This window comes from Erythrolamprus reginae, chromosome 6, assembly GCF_031021105.1.
Source record: "Erythrolamprus reginae isolate rEryReg1 chromosome 6, rEryReg1.hap1, whole genome shotgun sequence".
Lineage (NCBI taxonomy): Eukaryota > Metazoa > Chordata > Lepidosauria > Squamata > Dipsadidae > Erythrolamprus > Erythrolamprus reginae.
In genome coordinates this window covers 50,154,574-50,179,732 of record NC_091955.1, presented here as the reverse complement: position 1 = coordinate 50,179,732, position 25,159 = coordinate 50,154,574, and the positions used below count along the sequence as shown (strand labels likewise).

The 25,159-nt window shown below is 39.0% G+C and overlaps 1 protein-coding gene across 1 annotated transcript in view; it reads right to left on the bottom strand.

Moving 5' to 3' along the window:
* NAV3 (neuron navigator 3) overlaps window positions 1-25,159 on the bottom strand; it is a 491,922-nt gene that overhangs the window by 199,826 nt on the left and 266,937 nt on the right. Inside the window, exons 2-3 of the mRNA XM_070755761.1 lie at window positions 21,932-22,049; window positions 21,230-21,282 (exon numbers count right to left, since the gene is read on the bottom strand). Of these exons, the coding sequence (XP_070611862.1) occupies window positions 21,230-21,282; window positions 21,932-22,049 (171 nt within the window). The remainder of the gene's footprint in view (window positions 1-21,229; window positions 21,283-21,931; window positions 22,050-25,159) is intronic.

Sequence of the window (25,159 nt, the reverse complement as noted above, 5' to 3'; positions counted from 1 at the left end):
CAAGATGGTGAACTTAAATCTTCCAGGGATTAGAAACAATCTATGATTGTAATTCTTTTGGTTCCATAAAATGGACTACTTCATGGATGATCAATATTGTTGATCTAAAATCCAAATAAGAAAAAGCAAAAACCAAAACAAAACCCTGCCAATAATATAGCATCAATACAGAAATTTCCAGGTGCAAAATAAGAACTTTTATGTAATGCTCTGCAGAGTTACTCAGAAGGAAATGTCATTTAAAACATATATGATATCTTTCGCTAACTTCCACCTTTCAGAGAATAGAATAGAACAGAACAGAATAGAATTTTATTGCCCAAATGTGACTAGATACACAAGGAATTTGTCTTGGTCCACATTCTCTCAGTGTACATGAAAGAAAGGAGAAGTCCATCAAGAATCATATCAGGGGGTCAATGGGATCATCCAACATTGAAAGCATCTTTTGATGGTAGTCCAGAGAAAGTGGCTTTCTTCCTGGGTCAAGTCCTAAATCATATGGATCGTTATGGTTATCTATACCCTTCCCCATGGGACATTTCTACCCTGACTAATGATAGTCAGGATACAAATAAGCAGTCAGAGGCAATGTACTCTGATCTCTCCACCAAATGTTCATTGCTTTTCTGATTGGGAATTGAGATACAATACAAGACAACTAAATCCCAAAAAACTGACGGATTCTAGTGTATGCATTAGATTGCATGTTTATACTGATGTGCTTGCACTTTTATGCATGTGCATTGGCAAAAAAATTATATGTCATTCCCACCCTCAAATATTTAATATTTGTGAACCAATATTACCTCCCAGAGGTATCTCTGGGAGGTAATATTGGTTCACAAACATTAAATAGTCAAACAGTCAAAATTTTGCATAACAAAAAATTAGCTAGGAATCCTCAGCAAAGCATTTATGAAATGAAAATGAAATGTTTTCATTCACTTATTTTGTTAGTCCAATTGACAAGCCTGACAAGACCTGTACATTATGTTTTCATACAATAGTGTACAGTTTTCAAAATTTCAAGGGCAATGGAAAAATGGAGCACAGGTTCATATCATAGTTGCTTAGTCTAAAAAAACCTAGCTATTTTTGCTTGAATGAAAACTTGTTTTCATAAAATTAAATATATTAATATTTCTAAAACATATCAGTCCTTAAAATAGAGTAGAATAGCCTTTATTCTCTTTAGCAAGACCAGATCAAGCAATCTAGAGATTTCTTTTAGTAACTTAGTCCCTTAGTAGCCGTTTCATTGAGTTATGCAACATCTTAGAGCGGGGGTGTCAAACTCACATTAGCAGGGCATTGCCACATGATGTATCACAACTTTTTCCCCTTTGCTAAACCAGGTGTGGGCATGATTGGATGGTCCATGAATTTGACAGCCCTGGCTTAGAGAGACTGCTTTTTATGATTTTCTTTGCTGGTTTTTAGCCTTTTGCCAAATCTCCAACAAAATGAATAGCCATAGGAATATATTTATTTGCTCAGTGATTGCTGCAAAAAGGTTATAAAATTGGGTCCAGTCATGTGACTTATGACTATTAGTGGAAGTTCTGGGCTCTATTACAGTGAAGTTGAAGTTTACCTGGTGTTGTGGTTAGCTCTGGCCCAGCTCCTGCCCCAAGGAATGTGCAGGTGAATGTGGGGGAGACATCCACATGCCGCAGGCCTGTTTTGCTCCCGATGGAATCTGCCGATGAAGCCTCCTCTGACCAAGGAAGCATGAGTGACAGGAAAGAGGGGAGTTTGGCAGACAGCCCAGGAGGAGATCAATCATCTGTAGCATCCTTGGATTCTGAACAAGAATTAATGACACATCCACACATGCGTAGAGTGATGCATAGGAGACAACAACTGAAGGATTATTACAAGAGAAAATGAGGCCACCTGTGGTTGGGTGGGGCTCCAGTAATTAGGGCTGCTGCTATAAATAGCAGCATGTGGGTTTGACCATTGTAAAAGAGTATCTGATCACAGTTCTTCAGGAATCCTGTGTTGCTGTTTTCTGGACTTTGTTGATTTTTCACGCCTTTGAAACCAAAGCAGAGCAACGTGTGTGTGTGTGTTTCACTTCATTGGAAGAAGAAGGGGTGTGAAGTTTCTTCACAGCTGCTAGCTAGGTACTTAATGACTGCTTAAGGGAAATTGTACAGACTACCCGGTTGTTTTGGGACGAATGCTCTTTGCAATACAAAAGAGTGCTTAGTTTATTTTGAATTTTGTGATAAAGAACATTGTTTTGAATTTTCAAACATGTGTGCGTCTGCAATTTGTACCCTTGAATTTTCGGGAGGCTCCTACCAGAGAGCCCGGCAGAACACCTGGTAATTACTATATAGTAAACATTATAATATTATTTTATGCCACTTTTTAATCTTGAAAAAAATTCTAGAGTGGTATAATACTAATAATCACAACACAAATAACAAAAAGAAAAGCCACCTATCGTTAAAGAAAATATTTAAAATGCAAGTTTTAAAACAATATTCAATTTTAAAAGACCATTTATAAGGGATTTTAAAATTAGAGCAAATGTCATCCAGCTGGATAAAAATACCATGGGAATGAAGATCATTTTATATTATGGTTGCTGCTAAACCTCACTTTCCAAAGCATCAATCTTATAATTGTCAGCTTTTCTCAGTGCAGGATTATTGATTATTTCAATTATTAACTGTCATCTGGATCCAAGGATGAAAAATTTGAAGTTAGATGTCGGCTAATTCATGCAAAAGGCAGGAAGCAGTGGCACTGGATTTAAATTCTGTGGGTAGAAGAAAGAGCTTTTTACTGTCACATTGATAGCAAGAAGTAACTGTTTTATGTGGTTTTATCCTACCACGCAGTAACAATTCTTGCATAGCTATCCTATGTCAAGTATCTTGAGCAGCTTTTTCAGACTGGAGACAGCTAAAGATGGGAGAGAGATATTCCTTGTTATAGTCATCTGGAATTAATTTGGAGTTAGGCTTCTAAGTTAAAATACCCTTCATTTTTCTACTGAGAGAGACTACTTTCTTTGAATTTTATGGGTGCTTTGCTGTGATTTGAAGCATTGGCACCTCGCTATGGTGGTAGAAGGCAGAACCAATTTGTAGCTGTTATTTGAGGAAGGTGGAAAGTATCAATACAATCTTGGTGGTTAGTATGGTTATGGAGCTCTCATTGCAGAAATCCATTGGTTCCTGGGAGCCAAGTTTGAAAGAACAATCACGGGGAAGAAGTTACCCTAATTGATATTTTTGTTTCACAAACATTTAATTCATTTTAAAGCATGATAAAACATTTATGTGTATTTTATGTTACAAGCACTTGAATAGATAATTTGGGAATACAGGATTTACCTTAAAAACCCAGCTTGGCTGCCTGACTCACAGGGGAAACAACGGGGCTATATTATTTGAATGTTCCATTCTAGGCATCAGTTTCTTTCATCAGTAGCCTGGAATGCTATTGCCTGCATTCAAACTGTCCAGTCAATGGGTTCTTTAGATTTAAGTCAGATTAAAGCTTGGTGAGTGTAACCAGTAAAATTTGTGGAAGTTTGCACCGCCAGAATTTATGTGGACTTGGAGTTACTGTGCCCTATCTTCCTTAACTGTTATATATATATATTATTTTCTCCAGCTTCTATTAAAGGCAGGCAAATTGATTTGATTAGTTCTAGATAATATTCTTTAACATCTTTATAGCAGTGAAAAATCAATTTACTGTAGAACTTCCTTTTTCAGGAAGTGTTTGCAGAAATACAATAGTATTGTCCAACTTTAATTCTGACTAGTGTTTTAAACCATCTATGTAAAACAGTGAATACAATCCTCAAGTACCAAGTTCCCTTTTATGTTTTTGACATAGTTGTGGCTACAGATAAATTGGCTTTCATTATAGATAGATTTATAGCTCTCTGAGGTTAAGAGATGGCTTGGTTTTTCCACTGAATATAAGAAGCTATTTCATAATGTTATACTATTGCTGCATCTAGCTAAATACCACCTATAATGAAGGGTAGAACATCAACAGTATTTCAGACAAAATATAAAGGAAGGAAGGAGAGAGGGGGAAAGCATTTCAATATTTGCCTCGAAGTCTAAGAGAGATAAATATCTTAAATTATACTCTATTAAACTAAATATTGTTTCAAAAAAATGTAGCTCACATATTTGGATTGTCTCATACTAGAAAGTGGAAGGGTAACATGTCTTCAAATGGCTTCAACATTGAGAATTCTTGGACAATTGCCAGACCCATCATGATCCTTGCCCAATCTGCCCCTTCAGAAGGCAATACAATATTTTAGATAGACTTATGAGACAGACCAGACAGATAACACAACCAGATCAGCTAATTCTATTTTATTTTAACGTTACAGTAATAGACTCCTGCACCTCTGAAAAAATCTCCCTCCCCTCCATTTTATAGCCCAAGAAACTAGGGAGAATCCCTTTTGAACTCCTTGTTCCACACAAATTACTGCTGCAGGCTCAGCTGCCTTTTATCTGAACATTCTCTTTGTTGCATTTCTTTGCCCTGTCTCTTAAGGACATTCCTTCATACCATTACATCTGTTGTCATGACTCAAATGTCTTAAATAGAACGTTTTCCTGGCATCCAGAAATTAAAATGTGACTAGTTCAATTGGTTGGTAGTTTTCAGAGAGATGCTACCCAACTACTCTCACGTAAACCTGACAGAACTCATGAATGGAAGAAGCTATTTTGCTCAGAGTATCAATAACTTCAGATCTGCCCCTGCACAAAACAGTACACTATGGAATACATTACAGAAATGTAACATTTTATTCAGATTATGAGGCAGAGACTATACTCAGATTTCCACATGAACAGAATTTTTGCTACTGTATGTTGACAGCTGCCATTTGCCAGTTTCCAGAACCTTATTTATTTTATTTATTATTTGGATTTGTATGCCGCCCCTCTCCGAAAACTCGGGGCGGCTTGATTTCCCCCCCAAATGGAATACATATATATAGATCATTCTTCCCTTGGGTCATTGTTTCTCAAATAGTGGGGCACAACCCCCTGGGGGGAGGTACAGAGCAATTTATTTGTTTATTTATTATTTTGATTTCTAGGCCGCCCTTCTCTAGATGCCGGTGTGCACGTGAACCATGAGTGTCACCATCTTTTGGGGGGAATTTTTGGTGAAGAGAAGGGGCTGGCCATGGATATGTCTCTGCCTGGTTGGTGAACTCGAGTCTGCCAATCTGCTTCCTGGGAAGCTCATGCTCGCTTCTAAACAGACACATACATAGGCAGTCAGAACCAAATGAAACAGCCCCCAGACCCAGAGTTGTGGGGTGGGGGAGAAGGTGTGTTTGTATGTGTGTGTGTTGGGGGGAAGCAGGCAAGGCAGGGTTCTCGTTGCCTGGTCCTCTTCTTCAAAGCTCTGAGAAGAAAATAAACACAGCTTCACTTACTCAAGCGCAGATGCATGGGGGGGCAGGGAGGGAGAGAGGAATAAATGAAAGGTGGCGTTCTTAACTGAGAAAAGAAAAAGTCCTTAGGAAGAAGAGGTGATCCCAGAAGTAGTGAAACAAAAGACACAGATTAAGGAGGGGGGAGGCCATTTAGCTAATAAGCCTTTAGTTGCAAGCCCTGGAACAAACAAGCAGGAGGAGTATGTGAGTGTATGTGCGGGTTTGGGGGAGAAATGCAGCACCTAGGACAAAAGGATAACTCTCAGTTTCTTGCCTATAAGCTGCTTTCTTTTATTTCTTCTCTGTCTTCTTTTGCTGGCACAACACCGGTGTTGAAATTATTATTATTTTTATTATTATTTCTTCATTGAAGCACAGCTGATGAGCTCCTCAGCTATGTTTCAGGCTGAATCCTGCTATTGATACTATTTACAGTCCCAAGGGAGAGTTGGGGTTGCAAAATGTTTACTTCTTCTGGGGGAGTAACAGAAAATAATTGAGAAGCACTGCCTTAGATGAATTGGAATACAAAGTCTAAGATTTCCCAACCAGCAGAGGAATCAAATACACCAGCTGAAAATGTTGGGACTGTTTCACCATGTTTAGAGAGACATAGGTTGAGAAAGACGGTACTAAATAATATTTTCCCCTAGCACTTATCCAACATCTAAATGTTTGTTTCAGCAGCAGCTTATTTATTGAACATTTCAACCAGTTATAGATCCCAGTTGGTTCTGTGTCTTTCTCTTAGTCATACACATTGAAGAAGATGATTTTATTGATGCTATTTTTAATAGTGGGAAGCATTCTCAGCATTCTTGTATCTTTAGCATGCTCTCATTTTTCCCTTAAAAAGATAATCTAAATATACCATTCTGGGCTAACATATTTTTCTAATCCTTCTGGTTGACAAAAATGTATTTATTACTTCAGCAAACAGGTGTTGCTACAGTATTTACATCTTTTTAAAATATTTTCTGCTTCAATGAACTTTGAATAATATTTAATGTGTAACAGCAGCAAAAATGATATTTTATTTTATGTATTTTTCCAATACCAGGCAAGCTTTGAATTAAATATCAATACCAACTACTGATATTAAACTCCTACAACAAGTATTGACAAGTCTCATAGCTATAATGGCAATCAATGTAATGCATCCCACATTCAACTCTGCAGGATGTAATTGAAAGAGACATAATATATATATAATAATTTATTAATTTCCATTCTAATTTTCTATTAAAATATTTTTCAAGAATTTATGCATCTATGACAACTTCAAAGTGAAAATATATTGTACTATATATTTTGATGTACAATATATGGATCTAATAGTTTAATGAACAAAACTGAATGGGAGGGAAAAGAAGAAGTGATACAGATTAGAAACTGATTTTTAATTCAAACTCTATGCACGGAAATGAATCTGAATATATCACCTTTAGTATTGTAATCTTTTTCAGATTGAGAAACACATGCAACAGATGGAAAGAGTAGTCAGTCCAAGTTTACAATGAAGGTACAATCTCTGGTCACCCTTATGATGTTTACAATTTCATCTGAAACATAGAAGAACTGATATAAAATAGTACAAAGGAATCTATATGACCCATTGAGCTTTGGAGTAAAACTAAAGGAGAAATTTCACTGCCTTTTTATATCTATCCTGTGTCCAGAAAGAGTAGCCTTGGGGGAAATTCAAATGTTTTGCAATTATCATAAAAAATGCTGGCTGGGTATATAAGGAATTCTACCTCAACCATATCTGAAGGATACCAGATGGGAGAAGACTGTCAAAGGGGTTGCATCTGAAAATGCTTTGTATGATGGATGGTACTGTTGCCTAGAAAAAGCTAAGGGAAAAACAGCAGATTTGAACTATATTAATAAAGTTTCCGAGATGTTACATTTTGAATTTTTGAATTTATAACTTGGTTGAAAATTCTGACGATCAAATTAGATAATGAAAGCATGCCATTTAAAAAACAGCATTAGTTGGCTTTGCCATTCTCATTCAGCAGAGAACCATTTTAATATGGAGACAGACATCTGTGTACATGTGGGTATAGGACCATGATGGCGAACCTATGGCAAGCATGCCATAGGTTGCACGTGGAGCCATATTGGAGGGCACACAAGAGGTTGTTCTATGTTAACTCCAGTGTGCATGCGCATGCTGGCCAGCTGATTTTTGGTCTTGGGAAAGGCTATTTTACCCTTTGGACACTTCAGGGAAACTTTCCTGAAGACCTGAAGTGCAAAAACACCACCAAATGGACAAACTGGAAGTTCAGAAAATGCACTTCCGGTTTGCCATTGTGCTGTTTTTTTCACTCTGGAAGGAGGGATCAGGGAAGCTTCCTGAAGTCCCAGAATGCAAAAGAACAGCACAACGGGCAACACGGAAATGCATTTTTCAAAATTCTGGTTTGCCGGTTGTGCTGTTTTTTGCTTCCCTGAACTTCTGGAGTGCAAAAAACAGCATGATGGGCAAACCAGAAATGTGTTTTTCCTTCAGTGAATCCTGTGCGCATGAGTGGGGATGGGGGCTTGTGCACATGTGCAGGATAGCGCAGGAGGGTTTGCGCTTGTGTGTGTGGGAGGGAACGTGTGTGGGCATGGACATGCATGCTACACACACCCTTTTGGCATGCAAACCAAAAAACGTTTGCCATGTCTGGTATAGGTTATCTTTTTGTAATTCTGTTGTTGAACAAAAAGTAACCCATTTAGGAAATGCATCATCAAAATTAGAAGGCTAACTTGAAATTTGGCCATTTCCTGCTTTAATCTGCAGAACTTTGAAGATGTGACTTTTCTGAAGCTAAATGTTTCCTTTGAAAAATAAAGTGTTCTAAGCATGACTAACTTTGTCAATATTACTTTAATAAGAAGCAGACTCACTGCATAAAAGTCACATTAGATTTTAGTGATTCTAGTTTCCAACATATTTCTCCAAAATGTTAATTGCTCAAATTTTAAGCTAAAAAGGCAATAATATTAATATTAATTTCCTATTGCTGTATGCCATTTTGGTATCATAGTTCCCACCCAGCAACCTATTCTTGTACACAAAGATACTGAAATTGAAAAGAAGTGACTATTGTAAAGCATTCAAATATGTAAAAAGTAAAAAGTGTCTAAAGATAATTTGCTATGAAAAGTATTTATAAAACTACCCTTATTTCTATGCTAGTATCTCAGCTAGCAGCATGTGAAGGGTGCTGAGAATGTACCTCGGCAACATTTGGAAAGCCAGAGGTTTTCCATAAAAAGCATGCTGCAACAGCCAACAATTTATTTCTTAATGCTCAATCAGCTGTATGCAGAAGACTTAATACAAAGATTATTATCTCTTATCACTGTTATTTCTTGGCAGCTAGTATTCAACATATGCCACTTCTGATTCTCTTTTTTTATATATATAATATTTTTATTACATTTCAAATAAAAAAGGACAAACATTACAGACAAACACAGAGAAACCAAACCAAGCTATAATCGCCCCACTCAGAAATAGAAGTCTTCATAATACAAAAAGGAAAAACTATTGTTAATTAGATCAATTCAGAGGAATAAAAAGTGTCTATTACATTTGTCTATTTGTCTATTTATAAACATTTCAAACTAATAATATTTGATATTTCTCTGTCTCTCTCTCTATATATATATATATTTTAGAAAGAAAAAAATTATTAAGCATTTTTTTAATCCAACCAAATATAGACCTTCTCCCATATTTTATAAAATTCCGATTCTTCTTGATTGTTTAACCGCCTTGTCATCATGTCCATATCAGCAATTCAATAATTTTCTCAGTTACCTCCTCTTCTTTAGGGGTTTCCGTATCTTTCCATCTTTGTGCAAAGACAATTCTGGCAGCTACCAAAATATGAGTTATTAAATAATAGATTTCTTTTTTATATTTATGATTTGTTATACCTAGTAGAAAAAATTCTGGAGTTTTTATAATTTCCTGTGAGGTGATTTCTCTAATCCATCTTTCTATATTGTTCCAAAAGAGTTTGGCTTTTTGGCAGGTCCGCCACTGATGATAGTAAGAACCAATTTCTCTTTTAGATTTCCAACAATTAGGAGACAAATTTGGAAACATTTTTGAAAGTCTATTAGGGGGTAGATGTCATCTTTAAAACATGTTAATATGGTTTTCTTTAATGGGAACTGATTTAGTTATTTTCCAAACCCTTTCCCACGTTTCCAAAATTTCTACACCAACTAATCATATTATCTTTTAGAATCAGACCGACAGTTTTGGAGCTCATCAAATACTTGTATGCTTTTCCAATCAATTTCCACTGATTTTTAATTAATAAATTCCCTAAAACATTATTCTCTTTTCTAAATGTATACTTTTTTTTATCTTTTTGATATCTAGACTGGATTTGAGCATATTGCCACCAATCAGGTTGCTGCTGCTCAATGCCAGGTCGGTGGTAAATAAAGCTCTCCTCATCCGGGATTTGATCTTGGATGAGGAGGCCGACCTGGCATGTATTACTGAAACCTGGCTGGGCCCAGAGGGGGGTGTTCCTCTCTCTGAAATCTGCCCAGCTGGGTTTCAGATATGGCATCAACCTCGACCCCAGGGAAGGGGGGCAGGAGTGGCTATTATAGCCAGGGAGAGCCTTTGCCTACGTAGACTCATTGCTCCGGAAATTGCGGGTTGCGAGTCTCTCTTAATGAAGTTGGACTTAGGGGTTCAGGTGGGCTTATTTATCACGTACCTGCCTCCCAGCTGCGTGTCAAAAGCCCTGCCTGTGCTACTCGAGGAGGTAGCCGGGTTGGCGGTGGAGTTCCCCGGACTTATTGTCCTGGGGGACTTCAACCTGCCGTCACTCGGTGAAACCTCTGGGTTGGCACAGGAGTTCATGGCCACCATGACAGCCATGGACCTGACTCAAGTAGTACAGGGTCCAACTCACGAGGGAGGGCACGCACCTGACATGGTATTCCTTTCCGAGCAATTGAGTAATGGTCTGAGACTAAGGGGCTTAGAAACATTGCCTTTGTCATGGTCAGACCATTTCCTACTACGGCTTGACTTCCTGGCTCCAATCCTTCCCCGCAGGGAGGCGGAACCAATTAAGATGTTCCACCCCAGATGCCTGATGGACCCAGAGGGCTTTCAGACGGCGCTTGGGGTTATTCCAGAGGCACTCGTCCACAGTTCGGCGGAGTCTCTTGCGGAGGCTTGGAATACGGCTGCTGCGGAGGCTCTCGACCGGATTGCGCCCTTGCGACCTCTCCGCGGCGCTAGACCCCGTAGAGCCCCATGGTTCAACGAGGAGCTCCGGGAGTTGAAATGCCAAAAGAGACATCTAGAGAAGCGATGGAGGAAGAGTAGGTCTGAATCCGATCGAACAGTTGTAAGAGCTTTTATTAAGACTTACAAAGTGGCGCTCAAGGCGGCAAGATGCGCGTACCATGCCGCCTTGATTGCCTCAGCGGAATCCCGCCCGGCCACTCTGTTTAGGGTGACCTGCTCCCTTCTTAACCAGGGGGGAGTTGGGGAGCCCTTGCAGAGTAGTGCCGAGGATTTTAACACGTTTTTCGCTGATAAAGTCGCTCAGATCCGGGCCAACCTCGACTCCAATTGTAAGACAGAGTCGACTGACAACGAGTCAGTCGAGGTGACTGGGGCACGTACTTGTCCACCTGTCTGGGAAGAGTTTGATCTGGTGACACCTGATGAAGTGGAGAAGGCCATTGGAGCTGTGAGTTCCGCCACCTGTTTACTGGATCCGTGTCCCTCCTGGTTGGTTTCGGCCAGCAGGGAGGTGACACGGAGCTGGGCCCAGGAGATTACCAACGCTTCCTTGGGGAGGGGAGTTTTTCCATCACTGTATAAAGAAGCGCTCGTGCACCCCCTCCTCAAGAAGCCCTCCCTGGACCCAGCCGTACTTAATAACTATCATCCAGTCTCCAACCTTCCCTTTATGGGGAAGGTTGTTGAGAAGGTGGTGGCACTCCAGCTCCAGCGGTCCTTGGAAGAAGCCGATTATCTAGGTCCCCAACAGTCGGGTTTCAGGCTCGGTTACAGCACGGAAACCGCTTTGGTCGCGTTGATGGATGATCTCTGGTGGGCCCGGGACAGGGGTTTATCCTCTGTCCTGGTGCTCCTTGACCTCTCAGCGGCTTTCGATACCATCGACCATGTATCCTTCTGCACCGGCTGGAGGGGTTGGGGGTGGGAGGCACTGTTCTCCAGTGGTTCTCCTCCTACCTCTCTGGCCGGTCGCAGTCGGTGTTAGTGGGGGGTCAGAGGTCGGCTCCTAGGTTTCTCCCTTGTGGGGTGCCTCAGGGGTCGGTCCTCTCCCCCCTGCTATTCAACATCTACATGAAACCGCTGGGTGAGATAATCCAAGGACATGGGGTGAGGTATCATCAATATGCGGATGATACCCAGCTTTACATCAGTCAACAAAGCGGTGGAAGTGATGTGCCGGTGCCTGGAGGCTGTTGGGGCCTGGATGGGTGTCAACAGACTCAAGCTCAACCCGGATAAGACGGAGTGGCTGTGGGTTTTGCCTCCCAAGGACAATTCCATCTGTCCGTCCATTACCCTGGGGGGGGAATTATTGACCCCCCTCAGAGAGGGTCCACAACTTGGGCGTCCTCCTCGATCCACAGCTCACATTAGAAAACCATCTCTCAGCTGTGGCGAGGGGGGCGTTTGCCCAGGTTCGCCTGGTGCACCAGTTGCGGCCCTATCTGGACCGGGACTCATTGCTCACAGTCACTCATGCCCTCATCACCTCGAGGTTCGACTACTGTAATGCTCTCTACATGGGGCTACCTTTGAAAAGTGTTCGGAAACTTCAGATCATGCAGAATGCAGCTGCGAGAGCAGTCATGGGCTTACCCAGGTATGCCCATGTTTCACCATCACTCCGCAGTCTGCATTGGCTGCCGATCAGTTTCCGGTCACAATTCAAAGTGTTGGTTATGACCTTTAAAGCCCTTCATGGCATCGGACCAGAATATCTCCGAGACCGCCTTCTGCCACACGAATCCCAGCGACCGATTAGGTCCCACAGAGTGGGCCTCCTCCGGGTCCCGTCAACTAAACAATGTTGGTTGGCGGGCCCCAGGGGGAGAACCTTCTCTGTGGCGGCACCGACTCTCTGGAACCAACTCCCCCCGGAGATCAGAACTGCCCCTACTCTTCCTGCCTTCCGTAAACTTCTCAAAACCCGTCAGGCATGGGGAAACTAAACATCTAAAACCCCTTTGCTGTCAGGCATGGGGAAACTAAACATCTCCCCCTGGGCCCGCTGAATTTATACATGGTATGCTTGTGTGTGTGTATGTTAGTATAGGGTTTTTTAAAAAACTTTTAATATTTTAATTAATTGGATTATGTATTGGATTGTTTTTTCACTTGTTGTGAGCCGCCCCGAGTCTTCAGAGAGGGGCGGCATACAAATCCAAATAATAAATAATAAATAAATAATAAATCTATTGTTACTCCTACTGCCTGTAATTCTTGTCTGGTATTTAATTTCATTTGTTCATCTAATAGATCCTTGTATTTCCATATCTTACCTTCTTGTGTTAGATTAGGGTGACATATTGCTTTGATTGGAGAAAACCATTCTTGAATTGTTAAAAAGTGGTCTTTTTTTATGTCGATCCATACGTCCAATAATGACTTTCTTATAATATGTCTCTTAAAATATGAATGGGTCTTACACTTGTCATATCAAACAAAGGCATGCCATCCTAACATTAAATCATGTCCTTCCAAATACAGTAGTCTTCTATTTTCCAAGGTTAACCATTCCTTAATCCATGATAAGGCTGCAGTCTGGTAGTATAATTTCCAGTTTGGGGGCACAAGCCTACCTCTTGCTTTTATATCTTCTAACGCACTTAATTTTATTCTCGCTTTTCCCCCCTGCCATATAAATTTCTTAATAATCTTTGTTAATTCTTTAAAGTAATTTCTCCCAGGATTAATTGGAATTACCTGAAATAAGAACAATACTTTTGGGAGTATATTCATCTTAATAGTCAAAATTCTTCCCAATAGGGATATTTGTAAATTATTCCATAACTCTAAGTCCCTTCTAATTTGGCCTAGAGGTTTTGTGTAATTATCATTTTTTAACGACATAGATTTGGCAGAAATCCAAATACCTAGATACTTTCTTAGTTATTTTCATGTTTGTCAAATTTTCCAATTGTTTTATCTGTGGTTCTGTCATATTTTTAATTAACAATTGTGTCTCACTTTTATTAACTTTCAAACCTGCTACACACCCATATTCTTGTATTTGTTCTGTTAGATTTGGTATTGAAATCAAAGGATTTTCTGTAATAAAAACGACATCATCAGCAAAGGCCTGAAGTTTGTAAGATTCTTTGCTAATCTCTAATCCTCTAATATTCTTATTTGCCCTTATTTTTATTAATAAGGTTTCCAGTGTTAAAATGAATAACAAGGGTGAGAGGGGACAGCCCTATCTAACACCTCTTTGTATCTCCAACCTTTCTGTTTGATCATTATTTAATACAATTTTGGCTGTTTGGTTCGAATATATAGCATCTATTAAATTAATAAACTTCATTTTTTAATATTGTAATTTCATAATAGTCCAGTCAACGTTATCGAAAGCTTTCTTTGCGTCTAAAAATACCAGTGCCATTGTTTTTCTGGATGTTGTTCATAAAATTCCAATGTATTAATAATTGTCCTCAAATTATTCTTTATTTGTCTACCCAGCAAAAATCCATTCTGATCTTCATGTATTATTTCATTTTTTTAAAATTTAAGTCTAAATGCATAGATCAAGACAAATATTTTGTAGTCTACATTTAATAGAGATATTGGTCTGTAATTTTGTATTTTATCCTTTTCTGTTCCTGACTTATGTATTAAAGTTATTAGGGCTTGCGACCAAGATCTTGGAATTTTACCATCTATTATAATCTTATTAAAAATCTCTAACATGTTCAAAGTATGTACATTACTATCTAATTTATAGAATTCAGCTGGTATAGCATCTGGGCCTGTAGCTTTGATATTTTTTTTGATTTTTCAAAGTTTGTTGTAATTCTGCCATAGTAAATGGAGCATTAAGCCTTTTTTATTGTTCTTCTAATAAGAATGGTGGATCTGTGGAATTTAAAAATCTAAGAATCTCTTTTTTTTATATAAAGTTTTATAAAATTCCAACACTATTTCTTTCCCCCCCCCTCTGTTCTATGTCTTAGTGCTCCTTTACTATCTTCCAATTTCTTTTTCATTTTAGATTCTCTATGTTTTCTCAATTTAAAAGCTAACCATCGTCCTGGTTTATTTGCGTGTTCAAAATATTCCTGTTTTGCTCTTTTTATTTTTTCAGCTATTTGTTCTTGTTCAATCAAGTTTATTTTATATTTTAACAGATCCATTTTCCTTTTTACCTTATTTTCATGTGGATTACTTTGTAGTATTGTTTCTAAATATTTTAATTCTTTCTCTAATTGTTCATATTGTTTCTTTTTTTCTTTATTTTTTTTACCGTATAAGAAATCGTCAAACCCTGAATGTAAGCCTTAGTTGTATCCCATAAATTTTGTGGGATTGTTTCCGAGTTATTAATTCTAAAAAAAGTTTCTAATTCTTTTTCCATCCATTCAGCATATTGAGGATCTCGTAAAATATTTCTATTCATTTGCCAATTAATTTGTCTCTTATTTCCTTTCCAAAAAATTATTAGTGGATTGTGATCTGCCCAACTGTTTGTTTCTATCGCAATATGTTTAATATGTTCATAAATATGCACCGTAGCCCAAGCCATATCTATTCTTGTCCAAATTTTATGAGGATTTGAATAAAAAGTATACTGTTTAGTTAATGGGTGTCGCTTACGCCAGATCTCTTTCAATAATAGTTCACGGAGAGGGGCGGCATACAAATCTAAATAATAAAATAAATAAATAATAATAAATAATTCTGCACTCATTTTCCAAAATGTCTTTGGCAAAATCATTTTCTTTTTCTTATCTTTCTTTTTGCCAGAATGGTCCATTAAGCTATTGGAAATTGCATTAAAATCTCCTACTATAATCATATTTTCAATAGCCAATTCATTTATTTTGTCGTGTAATTTTTTATAAAATTCTTTTTTATTTTCATTCGGTGCATAGATGGACAAGATAACAAGAGGTTCACATTCTAATTTCAATTGTACTATTAAAATTCTACCATCTTGGTAACTATATAATTGTATCGTATCTATTGTGTCATCTATATACATTGCAATAACTTTTTTTCTGATCAGCTAGACTTGTAAAAATTTTCCCTAATTTCAAATTACATAGTAATTTTCTATTAGATTTTTTTAATATGTACTTCTTGTAATATAATTATTTGTGCTCTTTGTTTTTTAAGTTTAGCAAATATTTGGTTTCTTTTTCTTGGATTATTTAATCCATTCACGTTGATAAAAAATATTTTCGTATCAATCGACATAACTATTTATAATATTTCCTGGTATCTTTGTGTGCTCGTAATCTGCTGTTTAAGATTAAATCTTGTTGAATTTGTGGTTGTTTTCTTCTAGCACCTAACGATTCCTCCTTCTCCTGGCTGGTTGCCCCCAGCTCCTCACCACTTGCTTTTATAGCTACCTTGCGCGGTTGTTCAGTTTTATTCAGGCTACTTTCTTGAAAAAAAACCCTAGCTTCATCTACATTCTCAATTTTAATTCTTGCTCCTTGCCAGTACAATGAGAGGCCTTCAGGGATCAGCCAGTGGAAGGTAATATTTTCTTTGATTAAAATTCTAGTCAAGAAATAGTATTCCCTCCTGCTTTTCCTGACTCTTTTTGGAACCTGTTTTAGGGTTATAATTTCTTTACCTTTGTAGTCCAGACTTTGGTTTCTTGTCCATTTTAAAATATCATCTCTTATAGTCTTTCTTATAAACTTGATATGGACCTCTCTCGGTAAATTATGTTTTCTGGCAAAGCTTGTCTGTACTCTATAAAGTTCACCAATTTCTTTTAGCAGGTCCTGAGGATCCACCTGTAATAATCTCTGCCATTTTTGAACCTAAATCTTCATCTTTTTCTTCTATGATATTTTGAAATCTTAATCCGTATGAAGCGCGTTGTAATTCTAAATGGGTTATTGCCTCGTCATATCCTCTGTTTATTATACTGCTGTGTTCCTAAAATTCTTCTATTTTCTGCTTTACTTTCTCCATTTTATCTTCAACCGTCTTAATCCTTTGGTCATTCTCTTTTAAGGTTTGTTGAATATCTTCAATTTTTATGTTCATTTCTTTCATTCTTTCCTTCATTTCTTTCATTCTTTCCTTCATTTCTCCTGTGTCAACTTTTAAATATCCCATTTCAGCTTTCAAATCTCCCATTTCAGCTTTCAGATCTTCGTGTTGCTGTCTTGCTTCATTTCTATTGGTGTCAATAGAGATCTGAGTTTTCTGCATAAAATCTTGTATAACAGAAAATGTGTCTTGAATGGTTTGAAGAATAGGTTGAGTTGAAGCTTTTTCCTTCTCCTTCTCTTTTCTCTTTTGCTAACATACTTGTTATCATTTTTTTTAGATGCAGATGCAGATGGAGACTCTTGTGAGGCCAACGATGAAGATGAAGTCTGTTTTTTAGAAGTCTTTATAATAGTAGAAGTACTTGACATCTTAATTAAATTTCAAGACTTCCTTAGACCTGTAATAAAACCCAAACGTTTCCAAAATGACATCCACTAAATAACTCAAAAACTTTAAAATTCACTTATTAAATAGGGAAAAGAATCTGCTTACTAGGTATTCATCTGGTTAGTGTTCTTAGCCAGTACATTATTTTATCCACTGGTTAGGGCTTTAAAAAAACTTTATTCGGAGAAAGTAACAATGAAAGAGCTTGCAAGCCAGTAAGAGCTGGGAACAACATTAGCACCTGGAAAGAAACATTTGGAGCAAATAGAGCAATGGAAAAAACCCTGCAAAGACTTAGGGCTTGGAAAACATTCTTTGCAGATAGTAACAATGAAAGGGCATGCAAGCTGCTAAGAGCTGGGAACATTGTTAGCACCTGGTTAGGGCTGGAAAGAAACTTATTCAGAGCAAGTTACAGCAATGAGAAAACCCTGGAAAGTCTTAGGTCAGTGATGGTGAACCTATGGCATAGAGCCATGTCTGCTGGCATACGAGCTGTTGCTCTAACTCAGCTCCAGCACGCATATGCCAGCTGGTTTTTGGCTTGTGTGGTAACTCTGGGAAGGCATTTTTTGACTTCCAGAGGGCCTCCTGGGGGGTGGGGGAGGGTGCTTCTGCCCTCCCCAGGCTCCAGAGAAGTGAGGGTGAAAAATGGGTCTACCCAACCACCAGAGGTTGGGAAATGGTCTGTTTCTGGCCTACAGAGGGCCTCCGGGAAGGCAGGGGAGGCAATTTTCACCCTCCCTAGGCATTGAATTATGGGTGTGGACACTTGCGCAGGCACGATAGTGTGTACACACACGCTTTCGATACCCGAAGGAAAAAAGGTTCGCCATCACTGTCTTAGAGCTTGGAAAACATTATTTGCAGAGAGTAGCAATAAAAGAACTTGCAAGCCAGTAAGAGCTGGGAACATTATTAGCAGCTGGTTAGGGCTGGAAAGAAACATTTGGAGAAAATAGAGAATGAAAAAAAAATCCTCCAAAGACAGGGTTTGAAAAATATTCTTCTCAGAGAGTAACAATGAAAGAGCTTGCGAGCCGGTAAGATCTGGGGACATCATTAGCACTTGGTTAGGGCGAGAAAGAAACTTATTCAAAGCAAGTTAGCGCAATGAAAAAAACCCTGCCAAGACTTAGAGCTTGGAAAGCATTCTTCACGGAGAGAAACAATGAAAGAGCCTGCAGGGTAAGAGCTAGGAAGATCATTAGCAGCTTGTTAGGACTGGTGGGGGAAGCTACATTCAGAGTATAAGACGCACCCCAATTATCAGCCTCTTTTAGGAGTCTTATACTCCAAAAATATGATATGTTTTCCTTTCCCTGCTGTCTATTGAGTATCCTCATGTCCCATTTGTATTAAGAATTACTGGTGTTAAAGTCTTTCCCAGTGGATAAGCTGTTCTATCACTGAAATTGTTTTGATTGCCCTTTTGTTTGGATTGTTCTTTTCAATTCTTCAATAAATATACTGATGTAGAATTTGTAGAGTATTGAATACAATATTCAAGTGTAATAGTTAAAACTGTATACATTATTTCCAAATGTGGTCTCATCATAGATTTATAAGGACATCATAATATTGGCTGCATTTCTGTTAGTTCTCTTTCAATGTTTCCAGACATAGAATTTTATGGTGGCTAGACATTGGGCAATTTTCCTTGACTTATCTACTATGACTCCAAAATTTTCTGAATACTTTCTTCTTCTTCTCCTTAGCTGAATTAAAATGTTGACATTGATTAATCTACTTTCAACAGATCCTATGGGAATCTTCTCTTGAAATCCCCCTTCTCCTTTTTACTTTTACTATCTTAATACATAATTTAATCAAAGTTAACCAGCAGCATCATGGTTCATTAGTAACTGTAATCTACATCCAGTGATGGGCTCCTACTAGTTTGGTCAGGTGTTTTTTTTTCTTTTTTTCGCTTCTGGGCTCTGGGTATGTTTTTCCTATCACAGTAAATGAGGTTGAATGTGTATAATTTTAGAAGAGCTGTGTGTGTGTGTGTATGTATATGTGTGTGTATACATACATATACAGTTTATATAATAGATAATGTATATTTTTGTGTGACTGTGTGCAATATGTATGTACACATATGGCATGTATACATAGAATTAATAGTATATTTTGGATATTTAGTAATAGTAAAAAGATAGGAAAATTGTATCTCTTTGAGGTGAGCAAAAGCCAGGTACCCTAACCCTAACCCAAACCCTTGACGTGAGATGTGAATGACATCAAGTTGGCCACCTTTAAGCCAGTCACATGACCTTTAAGCCATCCCCAGTCACATGATCATCAAGCCACTCCCACCTGGTCACATGACCAGCAAGCCACACCTACAAAATAAGCTACACCCATAGTGTGGTAGTAAAATTTTTTGGAGCCCTTCACTGTCTACACCTATAGAAGAACAATTTAAAGATTAGGATCATGATGGGGGGGGGATGACCTTTTGATTCATAAGATTTATTAGGAACAACATTATTATATCACATTTAAGATTTTTTTATTTTTTTAAAAAACTGTATAATGGTATACATAGCAAAAACACATACAGTAGTATGGGCTGACAATGAATGATTGTCCACAGTAACCCAGCAAGTCTCTGTTATTAAGAATAATTTGAAACTAGGTGTTCCCAATCATATTCCTATATTTTAATCAATCCATTAAACCAGCTCTTTATTTGCAGAAATCAAGTTACATTTTCAAAAAAAAGCAAGAGTTTGGCATTTTCTCCAACTACCAGGAAGTATTGCATAATGTTCATGCAATGGGACAGGGACTCAAAATTTCATGAGATTTGAAATTACAGCAATTTTACTTCTCCCTCCCATCCAATCTCTCACAATAACATGACAAAGAAAAACAAGGAAGTCAAGTTGCCCCTTGAAAAGCACCTTTGGGGGGCTTACCATAATACCTAAGTATTGTGAAATCCCTGATTCTTATTATGTGAAGGGAAATTTCTTTTCACATCTCGTGAGATTTTGAGTCTTACTAATGGTCAGCTGTTTTTATTTTTTTAAATGGTTTTATAATAATAAAGGTCAGTTATGACATCTACTGGCAATATATTATTGACCTCTGATGTAATGCAGTGATACAGTGGGAGCAAAACCTATTTCGTAAGACACTTTGAAAACAATATAAATGATAGAAAAATCAAGGTTAAAGAAAGCTCTTGAATAAATAATCTTTTAAAGAAAATAACATCTACTGTTGAGTGTGCTTTAGCAAGCAATAACTCCTCACCTTCTTGCAGTAAAGAGTTAATTTTAGCAGCTTCCTGTGAGAGAATGAATGTAACAGGCTCTTTTCTCAAATATCTACCAAACAGTTAGTGGTTAACAGAAGAAATATCTAAGCAATTAAAATAAATCAATAGAAGCTTTAAAAATATCAAAAAAACAACAACCCCAGCAACAATATAAAGTAGATTAACTAAAGGAACTAAGTGAGGAAAAAAAACCAAGCATCATTTCCATTATTTATTCTATAGTCATAAATGTTAGTAATTTTAAAATGCTACAAAAATTAAAACTCATTCTGGATGGTAGATGATTTTTCCTCAGATGATAAACTGTATTTCAATGCGTTCTTTAGGTTCATTTCTTCTAGCAGGAATAGCAAGTGATTCAAAAAGTGCTCTGCAGTCAGACTATTTCACTGGACTATATTGTGGACAAGTAGCAAGACTATTTATATTCATTAAAAGTTGGCAAACCCCAGTATTTCAAACCAGTAGTCCAGACACAAAGGCTCCACTTAAAATTGGTTCTGCAATTTACTATTTAAAAGGCAGTTCTGGAAAGAAATGATCTGTGTAAATCTGAAAGACACAGAAATTTAGGAAAAGAGCACAGTGACAATCTATTTGCAAGTATCAATTATGTTTCTTCCTTAAGTTCTTGATATCCCCTAAACAATTTTCTGATATGTATTTCCTAGGAATACACATAAAGAATAATGCAAATGTGACAGTTATCAATATACTGTAATGTACATACTGTATTTACAAAATGAATGTGCGCACATGCTCACAGATATATACATACAGACATACATTTAATTCTTACCATTTGAGATTGGCTTCGAGGACAACCATTGATATCTTCAACTTTTTCATTTGCTAAAAGAAAGCAGTGAAGCTTTTTTAAAAAAATAACCATGTCTGAGAATAGGCAACAAGACAAGATGAGACAAAGCAAATAGGCACACAAGTATTTTGCACATACTGAACTTTGCTCCCAGCACGCTGAAATGTACAATAACAGTCTTTCTTGTTAGCGGCAATTCCTTCCCTCATGCAAAGTGGAAGTGCGGAGAATGTTGCTGCTAATTCTCCAGACCCTGCCGAAGGACTGCTGACATGAAATCTTCCACAATTGTTTTTGTGGGATCAAGATACAGTTTCAAGTCATTTCAGAAAGTATAAACCGCTCCAGTTAATAAAATGCACACACTGGAGACACATGGCTTAATGAAGCATTCACTTTAGTCTGCCAAGTGTGTGAAACGCAATCCTTGGGTTATAAAGGGGATGAACCACATACAAATAGATTTAGGCAAACCCTTATCAAAATTTCTGAACATTTAAAAAAATTAGGAAGCATTGCCTATTTTTGAAAATAAGTATACAGTATATAGAAAGTAATAAAGAGACTGAATCATAACTATCTAATGCTCATCTCTCACAACGTTTTGGTCTAGTTCTATTGTGTTTTATACTCTAACCCAGAAGCCAGCTCTCCGGTTTTGGCTAAATGTATGAGACTTACCAATAATTTGAATGATTTCTGCTAGTAGAACTCCATCTGCAATGTCCTGTTGCAAATCTTTGATCAACCGTTTGTGGCCAGATTTTGCTAGATAATGATTAGCCCAGTCAGTGTAAATCTGTAGAGTAGAGAGAAGGGAAACAGGAAGAGAGAGAGAAAAAAAACACAGTAAAATTTAGAAAGACTTACGTTGGCTTACATGTGAGTAGAGCTCTATAAAGCACATTCCAATTTAAAGAGTTACCATCAAAAAGTAAAACTTGAATGGTTTTTTTACTTTTTAAAATCAGCCTCTGTGCCAGTTTTCTGCATTTTAACCTTGAATGATTCATTTTATTATACAATGAAACATCACTATCATTGTGATCAGGAAAAAAGCCCCTTCAACACTGCCAAGAAATTTTTTGAAAATTTCAGTCTGATCTGAGACTTACACTGGAAACATTGCATATAATGTTTTTACTTGATTCATTCTTGTGTTTATTTTCATAAGAACCATGTGCAAACCAGTTGTATCAGTGTTTTCTAGGGAAAAAACATTTTATCCACACAGGACAAGAAAACAAATATAAGATGTACAGTATCTTACTGGAATAGGGCTGCAGCAGAGGCTTTTGACCAAATTGCGCTGTTGCGACCTCTCTGTGGCACCAGACCCCGTAGAGCTCCATAGTTCAAAGAGGAGCTCTGGGAGTTGAAATGCCAGAAGAGACATCTAGAGAAGCGATGGAGGAAGAGTAAGTCCGAATCCAATCAAACACTTGTAAGAGCTTTTATTAAGACCTACAAAGTGGCGCTCAAGGCGGCAAGATGCACGTACCATGCCGCCTTAATTGCATCAGTGGAATCCCACCCGGCTGCTCTGTTTAGGGTGACCCTCTCCCTTCTGAATCAGGGGGGAGTTAGGGAGCCCTTGCAGGGCAGTGCTGAGGAATTTAACTCATTTTTTGCTGATAAAGTCACTCGGATCCGGGCGGACCTTGACTCCAATTGCATAGCAGTATCGGCTGACAATGAGTCAGTCGAGGTGACTGGGGCTCATCTTTGTCCATCTGTCTGGGAGGAGTTTGACTTGGTGACACCTGATGAAGTGGAAAAGGCCATTGGAGCTGTGAGTTCCACCACCTGTTTACTGGATCCGTGTCCCTCTTGGTTGGTTTCGGCCAGCCGAGAGGTGACACAGAACTGGGTCCAGGAGATTGTCAACGCTTCCTTGGGGAGGGGGTCCTTCCCGGCTCCTTATAAGGAGGCACTTGTGCACCCCCTCCTCAAGAAGCCTTCCCTGGACCCAGCCGTGCTTAATAACTACTGTCCAGTCTCCAACTTTCCCTTTATGGGGAAGGTTGTTGAGAAGGTGGTGGGACTCCAACTCCTTTGGTCACGCTGATGGATGATCTCTGGCGGGCCCAGGACAGGGGCTTGTCCTTTGTCCTGGTGCTTCTTGACCTCTCAGCAGCTTTCGCTACCATTGACCATGGTATCCGTCTGTACTGGCTGGAGGGGCTGGGAGTGGGAGATACTGTCCTCCAGTGGTTCTCCTCCTACCTCTCTGGTCGATCACAGTCAGTATTAGTGGAGGGTCAGAGGTCAACCTCTAGGTCAGTGTTTTTCAACCAGTGTGCCGGGGCACACTAGTTTGCCGCGAGACATGGTCAGGTATGCCGCGAAGCTCAGAGAGAAAGAAAGCAAGAGAGAGAGAAAGCAAGAGAGAGAGAGAAAGAAAGCAAGAGAGAGAAAGAGCAAGCAAGAGAGAAAGAGAACAAGAGAGGGAAAGAGAGAGAGCAAGAGAGAGAAAGAAAGCAAGAGAGAGAGAGAAAGAGAGGGAGGGAAGGAGAGAGAGAGAAAGACATGGAGGGAGGGAGAGAGAAAGAGAGCAAAAGAGAGAGGAAGGAAGGAAGAGAAAGAAAGAGGGATGGAGAGAGAGAGAAAGAAAGAGGAAGGAAGGGAGAGAAAGAGGGAGGGAGAAAGAAATAGAGCGAAGGGGAGGAAGAGAGAGAGAGAGATTTTTTTTGTCCAAACTTTTTTTAGCCCCCCCCCCCCCGCTCAATGTGCCCCAGGGTTTCGTAAATGTAAAAAATGTGCCGCGGCTCAAAAAACGTTGAAAATCACTGTCCTAGGTCTCTCCCTTGTGGGATGCCTCAGGGGTCGGTCCTCTCCCCCCCGCTATTTAATATCTACATGAAACCACTGGGTTAGATCATCCAAAGGCATGGGGTGAGGTATCATCAGTATTTATTTATTTACTTATTAGATTTGTATGCCGTCCCTCTCTGTAGACTCCGTATGCTGATGATACCCAGTTATACATCTCCACCGCATGTCCAGTCAATGAAGCAGTGGAAGTGATGTGCTGGTGCCTGGAGGCTGTTGGGGTCTGGATGGGTGTCAACAAGCTCAAACTCAACCCTAACAAGACGGAGTGACTGTGGGTTTTGCCTCCCAAGGACAAGTCCATCTGTCCGTCCATTACCCGGGGGGGGAATTATTGACCCCCTCAGAGAGGGTTCGCAACTTGGGCATCCTCCTCGATCCACAGCTAACATTGGAATACCATCTTTCAGCTGTGGCGAGGAGGGCGTTTGCCCAGGTTCGTCTGGTGCATCAGTTGAGGCCCTATTTGGACATGGAGTCATTGCTCACAGTCGCTCATTCCCTCATCACCTCAATGTTCGATTACTGCAACGCTCTCTACATGGGGCTACCTTTGAAAAGTGTTCAGAAACTTCAGATCATGCAGAATGTGGCCGCGAGAGCTATCGTGGGGCTTCTCAGATTCACCCACGTTTCTCCAGCACTCCGTGGCTTGCATTGGCTGCCGATCAGTTTCTGGTCACAATTCAAAGTGTTGGTAATGACCTTTAAAGCCCTACATGGCATCAGACCAGAATACCTCCGGAACTGCCTTCTACCGCACGAATCCCAGCAGCCGATAAGGTCCCAAGGAGTTGGCCTTCTCTGGGTCCCGTCGACTAAATAATGTCATTTAGTGGGCCCCAGGGAAAGAGCCTTCTCTGTGGCGGCCCCGGACCTCTGGAATCAACTCCCCCCAGAGATTAGAACTGCCCCCACCCTCCTTGTCTTTTGCAAATTACTTAAGACCCACCTGTATCGCCAGGCATGGGGGGACTGAAACACCTCCCCCAGGCTTTTATATTTCATGTTTGGTATGAGTGTGCTGCATGGTTTTAAATGATGGGGTTTTATATGTTTTTAATATTAGATTTGTTT